This window comes from Rattus norvegicus, chromosome 15 (genome assembly GCF_021556685.1).
Source record: "Rattus norvegicus strain SHRSP/BbbUtx chromosome 15, alternate assembly SHRSP_T2T, whole genome shotgun sequence".
In the NCBI taxonomy this organism is placed as follows: Eukaryota; Metazoa; Chordata; class Mammalia; order Rodentia; family Muridae; genus Rattus; species Rattus norvegicus.
The window spans coordinates 42,625,109-42,638,446 of NC_141548.1; the positions used below are offsets into that span (position 1 = coordinate 42,625,109).

At 44.1% G+C, this 13,338-nt stretch overlaps 1 protein-coding gene across 6 annotated transcripts in view; it reads left to right on the forward strand.

Annotated features, from left to right (window-relative positions):
- Positions 1 to 13,338, forward strand: part of Kif13b (kinesin family member 13B) — a 157,614-nt gene that overhangs the window by 98,550 nt on the left and 45,726 nt on the right. For all 6 annotated transcript variants that reach the window (XM_087585728.1, XM_087585729.1, XM_087585727.1 and 3 more), the window contains 6 exons: positions 68 to 214; positions 1,391 to 1,540; positions 1,827 to 1,955; positions 6,455 to 6,625; positions 7,622 to 7,779; positions 10,235 to 10,367. In XM_087585728.1, the coding sequence (XP_087441854.1) occupies positions 68 to 214; positions 1,391 to 1,540; positions 1,827 to 1,955; positions 6,455 to 6,625; positions 7,622 to 7,779; positions 10,235 to 10,367 (888 nt within the window). The remainder of the gene's footprint in view (positions 1 to 67; positions 215 to 1,390; positions 1,541 to 1,826; positions 1,956 to 6,454; positions 6,626 to 7,621; positions 7,780 to 10,234; positions 10,368 to 13,338) is intronic.

A 13,338-nucleotide genomic window follows, 5' to 3' on the forward strand; every position in this document is an offset into this window, starting at 1 on the left:
AAGAAAAAGGAAAAAGTTTTATAACTATCAAAGCTAATTTTGCCTTGTCGACATCTCCTGTCCGCAGCGAGGCTCTCTCCTCAGTGAACCTGCCATCCAGGTGAGAAGAAAAGGGAAAGGGAAGCAGATTTGGTCTTTGGAAAAGCTGGAAAACAGGCTTTTGGATATGAGAGACCTCTACCAGGAGTGGAAAGAATGTGAAGAAGACAGCCCGGTAAGCTGCTGAAGACTCCCTTCTCTGGTAGTCTGAGAAGGAGCCACACCACAGTGAATCTGCCCTGCTCCGGGGACATCAAATGATTTTCCAAGATTGTTGTTCTGGTTTTAAAGTAAAATTTATTTTAATGCTTAAGTTGTTGAGCTAAGTTAGTAGTTTAATAGTTGGTCATGCATAGTTTTGTTTGTATCTCCTCGTTTCTCTTTGGATTCTAGCAGAATCCCCCCATCCATCTGTTAGCGAGTGCATCTGTCTCTGGTTGTTCTGGGGTTCTCTTTGAGGCAGGGACCAGGCCTTCTCAGCACACTGCAGGCATTGCTCAGCAGTGGATGGGTTCACATTCATCAGAGCACCTGGTGTTTGCACTGCTAGGAAGGTCTCCGAAGGCATTGTGATCCCAAAGTGCCCCAGCTCTGTGCTGCTGCTGGCGCCTTTGTTGTCAGGTTTCCTTGTTCGGGTCAGTCATAGTCATGTAGTTGTACATGCTTAAAACAGAAACACAGCCCATGTATTTTGTTGTTGTTTATTCCCACAGGTTTCTTTTGGGACAAGGTCTCTCTGTAGCCCAGCTTGCTTTTGAAGTCGTGCTCTTCCTGCCTCAGCCTCCTGGGTGGGATTATGGGGGTGCACTGCCCCAGCCTGCTACCTGTACCAGTGTTTTCTATTCTGCTGGTCCTGTTTCCACATGGACTTGCTTTCCTCATTAGCTTTTTAAAAAAATTCATTCATCTTTATAGTATCATCAATAGAAATGGCTTTTTATGGTTAGATATACTTTTGCATAAATTCATAATTTTCTTCAGTATTCCTCTCCTACTTTGACTTAGAGATAGGTATAAAAGTGAATGCCAAAGAAGTTCAGTTGCTGCTGTTGCTGACCTAATTTGCAGTAGTGCATTTAGCAACTGAGTAGGATCATCTTGCCTAAAAGATCAGTGAAGAGGTTAGTGCTCTCAGCTGGTTCTTTTTAGTCACTGAGGCAGGAGAATCTCCATGAATTCAAGACAACTGTGGTCTGTGTAGTGATTTCTACACCAAGGCCATGCAGTGAGACCCAGTCTCCAAAAAATAAAATCAAATCAGGATACAATGGTAAAAGTTGTTGACCAAATGAATTTATTTTATGAGATTCTTTTTTTCTTCTGAATTTGTATGTTTGTGTATCTCTTTTAGGTTTCCCGATCCTACTTCAAGCGTGCTGACCCATTCTATGATGAGCAGGAAAATCATAGTCTCATCGGTGTGGCCAATGTCTTCCTGGAGACCCTGTTTTATGATGTGAAGTTACAATATGCTGTGCCGATCATCAACCAGAAGGGAGAGGTTGGCTCTCACTGCCTCAGCCGGCAGACAGTTCAGGACAGTGAGGGGTGCTGACAGGACACTCGTTGTTAATACCTTTGTTTTTTAACCAGTCTGACTAGTGATAAGTATTTGTCTCATGGGCACCCTTTCCTGGTTTACTTAGATTGCAAAGCAGTTGTTAGAAACTCACCCTTTAGTGTCTCACACATCGTTACCCTCTGGCTTTGTCAAGGGAGGCAGGTCCTGGCAGGGAGAAGGAGTTGAGTCAGCCCAGCAGCCATGTTTGCTCTGCTTCCTCCTTCAGGTGGCAGGCCGGCTGCATGTGGAGGTGATGCGGCTCAGTGGGGCCATTGGGGAGAGGATTGCAGGAGGAGACGATCCTACAGAGGTCAGCTCTGAGAAGGAAGTCCAGGAGAACAGGCTGGTCTGCATGGTAAGCCAAAGACCTCTTCTAGAAGGAGCCAAGGTGGAACCATCAGTGAGATTGTAGGTTATACAATAAACTCATTTTCAACAACTTATAAATGCCTATCTTCAAGAAGTCTTTTAATGCTCAGTGTCTTAGGGATTGTGTTTTGACAAACTGTGGAAAGACCCACTCAACACTGCCAGTACTTTCTCTGTAGCCTTGGATCAGTCAGTCACCTCTTTTCTCGGCCACTCAGCAATCAGGGTGAGTGAGCTGCTCACCTGTCTGGCCCGTCTGAGTTTTCTATTCCCGGAACTCTCCAGTTCTGCTGAAGATCAGTGTCTGCCCCTCTGTGGTCCTGTCACCTTAGCTGTTTCATTTTCACCTGGCCCAGCTTCTCTATACCTCCCTGGTTACTCAGTGCCTTTGCCTGTGCCATTCCAGCCAAACAGTTCCCAGCCCGTGCACGATCCATGGCAAACCATGAGTGTTATGTAGAAATCCTGTCAGGTCCCAGGGTAGAGATGAAGATGCCAGGTTCCTGCTGTCTAGTAGCAAGAGTTATGTGGGTATGAGCAGAAGCCTCTAGTGTACGATCTGTTGCTGTGATATAGCAGGTGCCAGATGTCCCAGTGGACAGAGATTGAGGAATATTCTGGGAGGATGAGGGTGTCAGCTAACACCAGATTTACAGGTGCTGTGGTGTTTCCTGGGTGAATAGTATAGAGGGTCTCATGCTCCCTGGCACCTGCTCCTTCCTCCCTCTTTAAGGTGCAGTCCTTGTCTGAATCTCCAGATGCCCCCTAGTGGGCCAGTGCTGCTAGTGGTTCGGAATTCTGACAAGATTTAGTGACAAAATCAGCAAGAGTCTGTAGTATTTAAAGGAGATGACTAAAAGATCTGTGAAGAAGCCTAGGCCAGCTCTTGATTCTAAACTCATCCTAGGTCAAGCTTCTTCCTCAGTAAATATTTCTACACTTGAGGTTGTTGGAAGGAGTAAGTTAGCACACAGCCATGCCAAGGGTGAAGCTAGTGCTGTTGAGAGCTGAGCCTCTTTCTGCAGCTGCATGGTGAGGAAGCCTGCTGTGCTCTGAGACGAGCTCCTGCACTTGGAGGGGGCAGTTCTTAACTCCTAACAGTCTTGTTCTTACTCATTTGTACTTGGCTTCAGAACCTCTTCCTCAAGGTCATGTACTTGCTTATCAGAGGTTGAGATGTAAGCTTTCTGGCTCTGTGTGGCCATTTCTGAGATGACAGACAGTGACCACATCTCCAGGAGATCAGCTTTCACAGTGTATAATAATGAGAATGATCACCGGCCGTGGTGGTAGCATATAGCCTTATCCCAAGATCTGGGAGACAAAGGCTGGTGGTTCTCTTAAGTTTGAAGCCAGCTTGGTCTATAGAGTGAGTTTTAAGGGGTTGGGGATTTAGCTCAGTGGTAGAGCGCTTGCCTAGGAAGCGCAAGGCCCTGGGTTCGGTCCCCAGCTCCGAAAAAAAAGAACCAAAAAAAAAAAAAAAATAGAGTGAGTTTTAGGGCAGCCAGTGCTACACAGAGAAACCGTATATTAAAGAGGGGAAGAATGGAAATTTGTCATTGAAAAAAAATGTGTATCTGAGCTAACATGGCTATTTTTTTTTTCAGAGATGGGAACCGAACCCAGGGCCTTGTGCTTGCTAGCCAAGCACTCTACCACTGAGCTAAATCCCCAACCCCTGGCTATTTTTAAAATAACAAAATATATTGAGATTTAATGGAAAATACGAAGCATGAAAGTAGTAAGAAAAGTGGTCATTCCCTGCCCACCTGCTCCACAGTGTCCCAGCAGCTCAGCCCGGCTCAGTCATACACTTCATGTCGCCCCACTCCAACCCCTACCCCCAGGAGTAGTTTGATGCCACCCTAACATCATACTTCACCTACAAGTAGCATGTGCCTTCAAAAAAGTGGGCACCTTAAAAAAAAATAAAAGATCAGCTGGGTGTGGTGATGCATGCCTTCTATCCCAGCACTGGAGGCAGAAGCACGTGGATCTCTGATTTTGAGGCCAGCCTGGTCTACAGAGTGAGTTCTAGGACAGCCAGGGCTATACAGAGAAACTCTTGTCTTGAAAAAACAAAATAAAATAAAAATAAAAAAGTCAATCAGTCAGCATACTAATTCCTTAAGGTCATAAACCACATAGCCAGCTTTCTTAGGTGTCTTTGGTGCCATTACCCAGGTTCCTTTTATTTCTCGATCCTGTACTCTTCTCACCTTGAAAGCTGCTTGTGTAGCCCCTGTGTTGTCCTGTGACTCTGTTCATTGCCATTGTATCTGTGCTCAGAGATGTCAGACCCGGGTTGGGAGTAGCAAGGCATAGTGCACCACAGAATCAGAAAGCAAGAGTGTGATATAGGTGGTGCTGTGCTTTTCTGTCAACATTACTGGTTTTTAAAGTTATCTTTATGCCATAATGAACTCTTAGATTTAATAGATGTGTCTTTCAATTCTGGGTATTTATTATTTATATCAAATCTCCAGTCTTCCAAACTTTGGGTGGTGGTAGTCCCTTCAGTTCTGCAGACATGATAGGTTTGGGGTACAGTAGACATTTTGTCTCATCTTGTAAACAGTTCCTTTTCTGGATCCAGAATCTATTATTTCTTAGGAAGCAGTCTTCGTTTGAGTTGGACATATACTTCTTAGAGATCAAGCTCTAGCTGTAGGGGTTCACTGTGTAAGAAGACGAGGGCAGATAAGGAAGCTCCTGTGGAAAGTCAAACGTGGGGACAGTCTCAGTCCCATGAGTGAGGGAGATCACTGGCTGTACAGACGTTGCACTAATTTCCTGTAATGATAGAGTACGCCCATATTTCCGTTCTCAGAAACATACATTGAAAGCTCCAGGTGTCATCAATTCCTGCCAATTCACTTTGGCTTTTTCATGTCGAGTTGCAAGTGGGGTGCTATCCTGACATCTTGTGGCGATTTCAATTTTTGTAGTAAAATTTAAAAAAACTAAAAAAACCAACCAAACCAAACCACCAACAACAAAATAACCAGCCTATGTGCTTGGGATGTTTTCCCCATTCCTGGTGCTCTTCTTTCCTGGCAGTCTCAACCCTAAGGAGCACCTGTAGAGGGCAGGTGAGCACATCTGACCTTGCCTTTGGTTTACTCCAGCCTTTGACTGAGGTTCATTTCCGTAGGAGCTAACTGCTTTCAGATGGACTTCCATCACAATTGAGCACGCGTGTTAGATCTGCTCAGCAGCACCTGGCCCAGCTGTCAGTCCTAACTGTGTGGTTTTACCACCATCACAAGCTACCACAGAAACTCCAAACTGAAATCCAGATGCTGCTGCCAAAAGTATGAAGAATGTTTGGTATGGGCAGCTAGAGGCATGGCTCAGTGATTAAGAGCATTTGCTGCTCTTCCAGAGGACCTTGGTTCCACCAGCTGCTTATATCGGCTCACAACTGCGTGTAACTCCAGCTCCAAGGGGTTCTATGCCCTCTTCTGAAGGCACCTGCCCACACATCACATTCACTTATACACACAGGGGTGTCTGTGTGTGTGTGTGTACAAGTCTGTAAGTGTGGCTGGAGAGATGGCTAAGAGTGGTTAAGAGTACTTGCTGTTCTTTAAAGGACTGGAGGTCAGTTCCTAGAGCCCATGTCAGGCAGCTCATGACTTCCTGTTACTCTACCAGGGGATCAAATACCTTCTTTTGGACTTCACAAGAACCTAGACTCACATGCATACACACATACACAGTACACACATCCATATAGTTAAAATAATAAAAAATCTTTTATAAAAAGGGCTCCAATGTAGGCATTTTCTCTGGGGTGTTGGTCCTACTGGGCATGTGCTTGCAGCCATACTTTGTAATTAGAGACTCTAGGGTCCTCTCATCCAGAGCTTTCTTTGAATGTTTGCTGGCATTCTCCAGGGAGAGGTTATCAGGGTAAATGTCAGTGTAGAAAACAGAAACTCTGTGGTCTTCACTTCCTCTCTTCTCCCCTCCACATGCTCAGTGACATTCCCAGTAGGAGTTAAGTAAAAACAAAGTGATATGATCGTAGCACACAGCGTTTCTGTTTCAGAACTGAGCGCCTCCTGTCCTTAACTTACGATAGAGGAAGTGCCTGTCCTCTCTTGAAGGTTTGCTGCTTATTTACTCAAGACATGGTTTTGTGCTTTGCTCATTGTGCTGAATGGCTTTGTGCTTTCCTTATGAAATGTGGGGTGATACTGATTTCCAAAACTTCTTCTGCAGTAGTGGTGATGGTATATCCTACATTCTGACAAACTAGGGTTCTAATGCTCTTGTCAGCTTCTAAGTGCTGCCAAGAATCCACCCTGGTATCTGATTGCTGTCACCATGTGTCAGGCTTGTGTCCTAGTCCTGAGCGCACACTGAATGAGATGTGCCTCACATAGGTGAGTGGTTGTGACAGAGTTAGGGCAGGACCTGAATTAAGTGCTCCTTGGAGCCCGTTGGTCGAGCCTCACGTGGAGCCTTCTTTGCTTTCAGGTTAAAATACTCCAGGCCACAGGGTTGCCTCAGCATCTGTGCCACTTTGTCTTCTGCAAATATGACTTCTGGGATCAGCAGGAGCCAGTGACCGTTGCTCCCGAAGTGGACACCTCTTCATCTCCCACCAGCAAGGAGCCACAGTGTATGGTTGTGTTCGATCATTGCAGCGTGAGTTCTTTTCAGTCTGCCTTGGTGTTTAAGTTGTTCTTGTAAACACAGCTAAAGAGGGAGTACTGAATCTTGGATGATTGTGCCAGTATTCATAGTGGGGTGTTCTCAAGTCTTAGACCAAGTGTTAGTTTATTTAGTGTGTCCACAATCAAGAGTGAACTTCTGTCTAGAGAAAGGCAAGGCTGTGTAGCTGTATATATGAATGAGCACTCTTCTCCAGAGGGAGTTTGTTTCATAAAAAGGTTAAGAAACTAATGTTCTAGTGAAAACGAAGGTAGTAACAAGACCAGAGACCACCCTGCTGGGCACCCCATGTTCTGCCATGTTGATTGGTTATTCTGTCAGCTGGACCTGACCTGTTGTTATTAATGATGATGTTTTTGTGGGCTGAATAAAAGTAGTGATTATCACTGTGCCTTTGGCTGTTACTGTCAGGACTTGGACTGACTTTTGCTGTTTTTGACTCACAAATGAAAACAGGCTCCCAAAACATTGCTAACAAAACAAAATAATTTTCTATTTTTATAGCCTGGTCTTTCAAAGTGAGAACCTTTAAAGTTCAAAGTCAATACTATGTTTGTGTATGTTTTTATTTTAAAAGGTTGATTTGTTTTGAATCATGTGTTTCTTTATGGGTATGCTGTCCATGTGAGTGCAGGTGCCCACAGAGACGAGTGGCATCAATCTCCTAGATCTGGAGTCGGATAGATAGGTGGTTATGAGTCACCACATGTAGGCTCTCTGGAAGAGCAGTGCTCGGCCTTAAGCTTGGAGCCTTCCATCTCTCCTGCCCCTTTCAAAGCCATACAGTATATGAAAGCCAGAGTGTTAGTCTGTGTGTGCACTGCTGTTTAATGACCTTTGTCCTATGAGGAAACCATGCCACTGTTTCTGTGCTTCCTTCCTGGTATCATTAAGGAGGTAACACCTAGTTTAAGTGCTCGAAAGATCAAGCAAGCACTTGCTGCTCTGTAATGAGCTGTTGTGTTTCAGGAGTTCAGTGTTAACATCACAGAAGACTTTATTGAATATCTCTCAGAAGGGGCCCTGGCCATTGAAGTGTATGGACATAAAATGAATGATCCCCGGAAAAACCCAGCCCTGTGGGATTTGGGAATCATCCAAGCAAAAACAAGGAGTCTTCGGGACAGGTGAATCTTTTTAAATTAATTAACTAAATCATTAATTAATTATTAATGTATCAATGCTTTGTCTGCATGTACACCTGCATGCCAGAAGAGGGCATCAGATCCCTTTACAGATGGTCTTGAGCCACCATGGGGTTGCTGGAAATTGAATCCAGGACCTCTGGAAGAGCAGCCAGTGCTCTTAACCACTGAGCCATTTCACCAGCCCCGACAGGTGAATTTTTGATAATCTATTGGATTCCCATTTCTAGCTTTAAAAATACTGCTGGAAAGGGGCTCGAGACCCCAAAAGTACAACAATGTCAAGCAACCAGAGCTTCCAGGGACTAAGCCACTACCTAAAGACTATACATGGACTGACCCTGGACTCTGACCCCATAGGTAGCAATGAATATCCTAGTAAGAGCACCAGTGGAAGGGGAAGCCCTGGGTCCTGCTAAGACTGAACCCCCAGTGAACTAGACTATGGGGGGAGGGCGGCAATGGGGGGAGGGTTGGGAGGGGAACACCCATAAGGAAGGGGAGGGGGGAGGGGGATTTTGCCCAGAAACCGGGAAAGGGAATAAAAATAAATAAATAAATAAATAAATAAATTAAAAAAAAAATACTGCTGGAGATGACTCTCATTTATTTTTAAATTATTTTGCTTTCCTTTCCCTTGTGTATTTGTGATATGTACATGTGTGCATACATATTTGAGTGGGGGTGTAGGTATGTACCTGTGGGAGTCAAAATGGACATGGAATGTTTTCCTCAATTATTCTTCCCTTCACATTGAGGCACAAGGCCCCTCATTCAAACTCAGAGCTTACTTAGTAGGTTTAGTCTGGTGGGATCCTGTGTCTGCATGCTTAGAGCCATAATTGTAGGCAGGCATTGATCCATCCAGCAGTTATGTGTGCAGTAAGCACGTTCATTATTGAGTCATGATCATTATTATATGAATTAATGGTCACCTTTTCCCAAGCATCACCACTCTTATGGTAAATGAGCTTTCTCCTGAACTTCATTTTACTGTTGCTTCTTAAACGCCCACATGTGTTTTTCCACTGTTCAGTAAAGTTCAGTGCTCTGAGGAAATGTCTACCAGTAAAATGAAGTTCAGGAGAAAGCTCATTTACCACAGTGAGTTTTGTCTGATTAGCCAGCCATGGAGAGACAGACAGCGATCTTCGGTAGCATTCACGTTGACACTGTCTCTGGCTCACAGGTGTTTGTTGCTGGTTGCTCGTTTGATTTTGTGCTGCTGATGTTTGAACCCAGGGCCTCTTGAAGGCTAGGCAAATGCTCCAGTTTTGCATCCCTGGCCCTTTCCAGTTCTGAGTGCCACCAGTGTTGGGAGAAGGTAGCATAAGTGAGTTTAAAAGGAATGACTCAAAAGCGGGGATGTTTTTGCTGCCATCTAATTATAGACAAGAACCAAATTTTCTTTTTTAGCAAATCCTAAATTAGAAGGTGAGATTTCTTTTCTTAATTTTCTTATGAATTGACCCAAGAGCACATCCTTATCAAGTCATGGATGACACCTTCCTATATCATCCTGTTTGGCTTCTGAGTACCGACTAGAATATTTCAATCATTGGATAACTATTTTCAAGTGCATTTGTCATTATACCTCCCCATGAGTTCTCTAGTTCTGTGTGTAGCTGTGTGTGTGCATGTGCATGAAGATTTATGTGAGTTTGAACTCTGAGCCATTGTTCTAACCCATATGTAATTTGTCTAAACAAAATAAAAGTACAGGTGAGGTATAGCTCAGTGGTAGAGCATTTGCTTAGCACATGGAGGTCACCTGAATTCAGTCCTCAAAACTTGAAACAATGGGAAAACAGAGCCATCCTAGATTGACGCTGTCAGTTTGACTTTTGGTTCACGTTATTTGCCATTATGTTCTGTACATTTCTTTCTGATCTAATGATCATTTCACTGGGCTTCTTTGTTTACGGTCATTCTCAGTGTTAAGAATGGAAGGTCCCGGACTGGAGAGATGGCTCAGCGGTTAAGAGCACCCAACTGCTCTTCCAGAGGTCATGAGTTCAATTCCCAGCAAACATATGGTGGCTCACAACCATCTGTAAAGAGATCTGATGCCCTCTTCTGGTGTATCTGAAGACAGCTACGGTGTACTTAGATATATAATAAATAAAATAAATCTTTAAAAAAAAAAAAAAAAGAATGGAAGGTCCCACGCTGTCTGTATTGAAGTAGAGAGGCATGGTTTGGGGGCTGAGGAGGTAACTCAATCTGCAGGATGCTGACCCAGCATGCATGAAGCCTGGGCTCGGTTCACTGCATAAACTATGTTGGCATACACTTGGAATCTCCGAAGAAGGAGGCAGGAATATTGAAAATTAAAGGGTACCTTTGACTGTATATTGAGAGTGAGCACAACCTGGTATATATGAAACCCTGCCTAAAAAAGAAGTGTAATTTCTTAAGACCTGCATATATTCCCTAGGTGGAGTGAAGTCACCAGAAAGTTGGAATTCTGGGTTCAGATCTTGGAACAGAATGAGAATGGCGAATACTGCCCTGTGGAAGTAATTGCTGCAAAAGATGTCCCAACAGGGGGGATCTTCCAGCTCCGACAGGTACCAACACTGCCGCCATAGTAAACTCCTCGACACTGGATGACTTATACTGGATTCAGAACGTTTGATAATAATGATGATGAAATATAAAATGGTCAAGCCCATTTCTTTGGAGTAGTTAAATGTATTGACATTTATTTATCTATTGTGTATGTTTGTGGATAGGTGTATGCCACTGTGCGCATGTACGAGTCAGAGGTCAGCTTGTGAAACTTGGTTTTCTCTTTTCCTTCTACATATAGTCTTGGGGTTTGAAATCAGGGTGTTAGGTGATGGCAGCAAGGCCCTTTACTTAGCTGTCTCCCTGGCCCCTTTCTAGGTTTTAATTTTCATTTTCAATCCCATTTCTTATATAAAAATTGTTTCTTTTATTGTCTAAAGTCATATTACTTAGTGGTGTTTTAAAAGTAGTTTCTAAAAGGGTTAAAATAAACTTTTTGAAAAATATTTTATTATTTTGTATGTATGTGTCTGTACATGTGTGAGTTTGTATGTAGGACACAGTGCAGGTCAGAGGACAATTTGGAAAAGTGGGTTCTCCTCTGATGTTTGGGCCTTGAGAATTGAACTCAGGTCATCAGGCTTTTGAAGCAAGCACCTTTGCTGGCTGAGCCTTCTTGTTGAGTTGAAAATGAGAAATGTTCAAGGAAGACTTAGAACTGAAGAGTGGGATGTAAGGCAGACGTACCAGTCAGCTTCTTGTACTCATGAGCATGAGGAAAGCAGTTCAAAGCGGCAGAGAGGGCGGACTGTAGGGGCGGACTGCCGGCTCCCTGCTGGCCCTGCTCTGTCCGTCAGCAGAGGGGACCAGTGTTGTGAGTGTCACTTGACACATGGCAGCTGTTAAGTGTGTGTGGCTGAGTCTATGCAGCATAGACTATGGAGTTCTCCTCGATCACCCAGATGAATGGCTGTCTGTCAGTCTGTGCTTCTGACCAACAGTGACAGGGTGGGTCTCCCATACATAATCTGTTTCTTAGCAGCAGTCTCATATTGGTTTCTTGGTAACAGTCTTCATGTGAAGGTTTCCGTGTTTGCCCACATTTCCTCCTCCTGCTGGTCCTCCCTTCTCCCCTGCGCCCTCTCGTTGGCTTTCGTGTCACGTGTTACAGATAGTGGAAAATCTCAGTGTAATTGGTACAAATGATTGGAATTACTCCTTTTTACAACACTAGGCCTCATTTCACAAATCTAGTAGGCTGTTCTCTAGAATTTTCATACTTTAAGATATGACACTAGGGGGCTGGAGAGATGGTTCAGTGATTAGGAATATTTTCTTCTCTGCCAGCTCTCGTTTGGTTCCCAGCGCCCAGGTCACATGCTCACAATCACCTGTAATTCCATTCCTAGGCCATATGTGGGCCCTACGTCATGACATTCACAAAGGCACACACATACACATAAACAAAAACAATAAATCTTTAAAACCTATATTATTAGGATTGCTATAGAAATGAATGTTTAAAGCATTCAAAGAAAAACATGAGAAAAGGTTGAAGGAAAGAGTGTTCGAAATATTTAAATTTCAGATTAATGTAGAAGGTAGAAGCAAATGAGTTTCTCGGATGCATTCATGCACAGGTAAGAGACTTAGAGCAAAAGAAGAGGGTTTTCAGCCACAGTATTATGTAGGGAGACCCAGCTGAATTCCAGAGGGTGAAGATTTTCCTGGGCTTTTTTTGGGGGGGGGTGCGGGGGACTGGCTTAGGAAGTCATCTTAGGAAGCCAGGCTAGGTGTCGTTTCTGTAGCTTACAGTCAACTGGATGTTTCAGTGTCAGTTATACCTCAGACCTCTGACTGGGAGTATCTACAGATGCCCCTAGTTTGTCAGAAAGGCTTCAGTGAAGGATGGGCATCCTCTCCTCAGTGCTAAGACACTCCAGCTTGGTAAAGGGCTCCCCTGTTAGGTGACAGGGTAAGGACTTGAGGTAACTCTGCTTGATCAAAGGCTGAGATCAAAGGAGAGGCGGGGAGAGGCTGTCACAGAGGCTTGGGCAGCTTGTTGAGCTCACCTGAATTTGAGGTTTAAAATTGGGCCACACTGTTCTTGCATGGGCCAGTGGCAGGGTAAGGGATCATTTGTAGCCATGGTGGGATGCTGCAGGGGCAGATGGACAACCACAACAGCTGGATGGATTCCGAGGAGTGGCTGAGGGAATGTTCCAAAGTGTTCTCTGAGACAGTAAGCCTTTCTCTGACTGTCTTCCATGTTATGACCCATTTCAAACATTCAGGATAGGAAAAGAGGCAGAAGGCAGCTACTTGAAATGATGAAGTGGTCTCTGACTTACTAAAGTGGGTAAAGGTGCTTGCCACATAAGCCCAAAGACCCAAGTTCAGTCTCTGGGACCCTAGAGAAGATGGAAGGGAAAAAGTGACTGGACAGTGGTCATCTGACCTGCAGTGTGAACTGTGGCATGTGCATCTCCATGTGCATACATAAGAGTAATAATAATAACAAGGAAATAAAAAAGTTTGCTGAGTGACTTTTCCCTTAAAATATTGGATGGAATGCATACTCCTTGGAAATGTTCCAATCAGTGGCTGTTAGCAGGGCCAGTGATAGCCTGAGTAGATGTTTCTGGCTGTGCAGAACTCTTGGTAGCTGATATTCTGGATGAGAGGTAAAGCAATTGACTTGAAAGTGGATGTTTAGGTTCTGTTGCTTAGATGCTCTTCTCTGTTCCTACCATGTGTGATGACTTGGGGATACTGGGAGCTCTGCCTCGGTGTGCACAGCCACAGGGCTTGTTCTGGACACCCACGCAGGGTCAGTCCTGATCACATTCTTTGCACCTTAATTTCTTTAATTCTGGGAAAAGGGCAATGATTCCAAGTTGTCACTAACTTTTTTAGACTCTGCTTTTTTTAAATAGCAATTAATTGATTTTTTTAAGTACATGTGTACATGTGTGTGTTTAGGCATGTGTGTACATATGTGTATGCAGGTCAATTTTTATTTATTTGGTG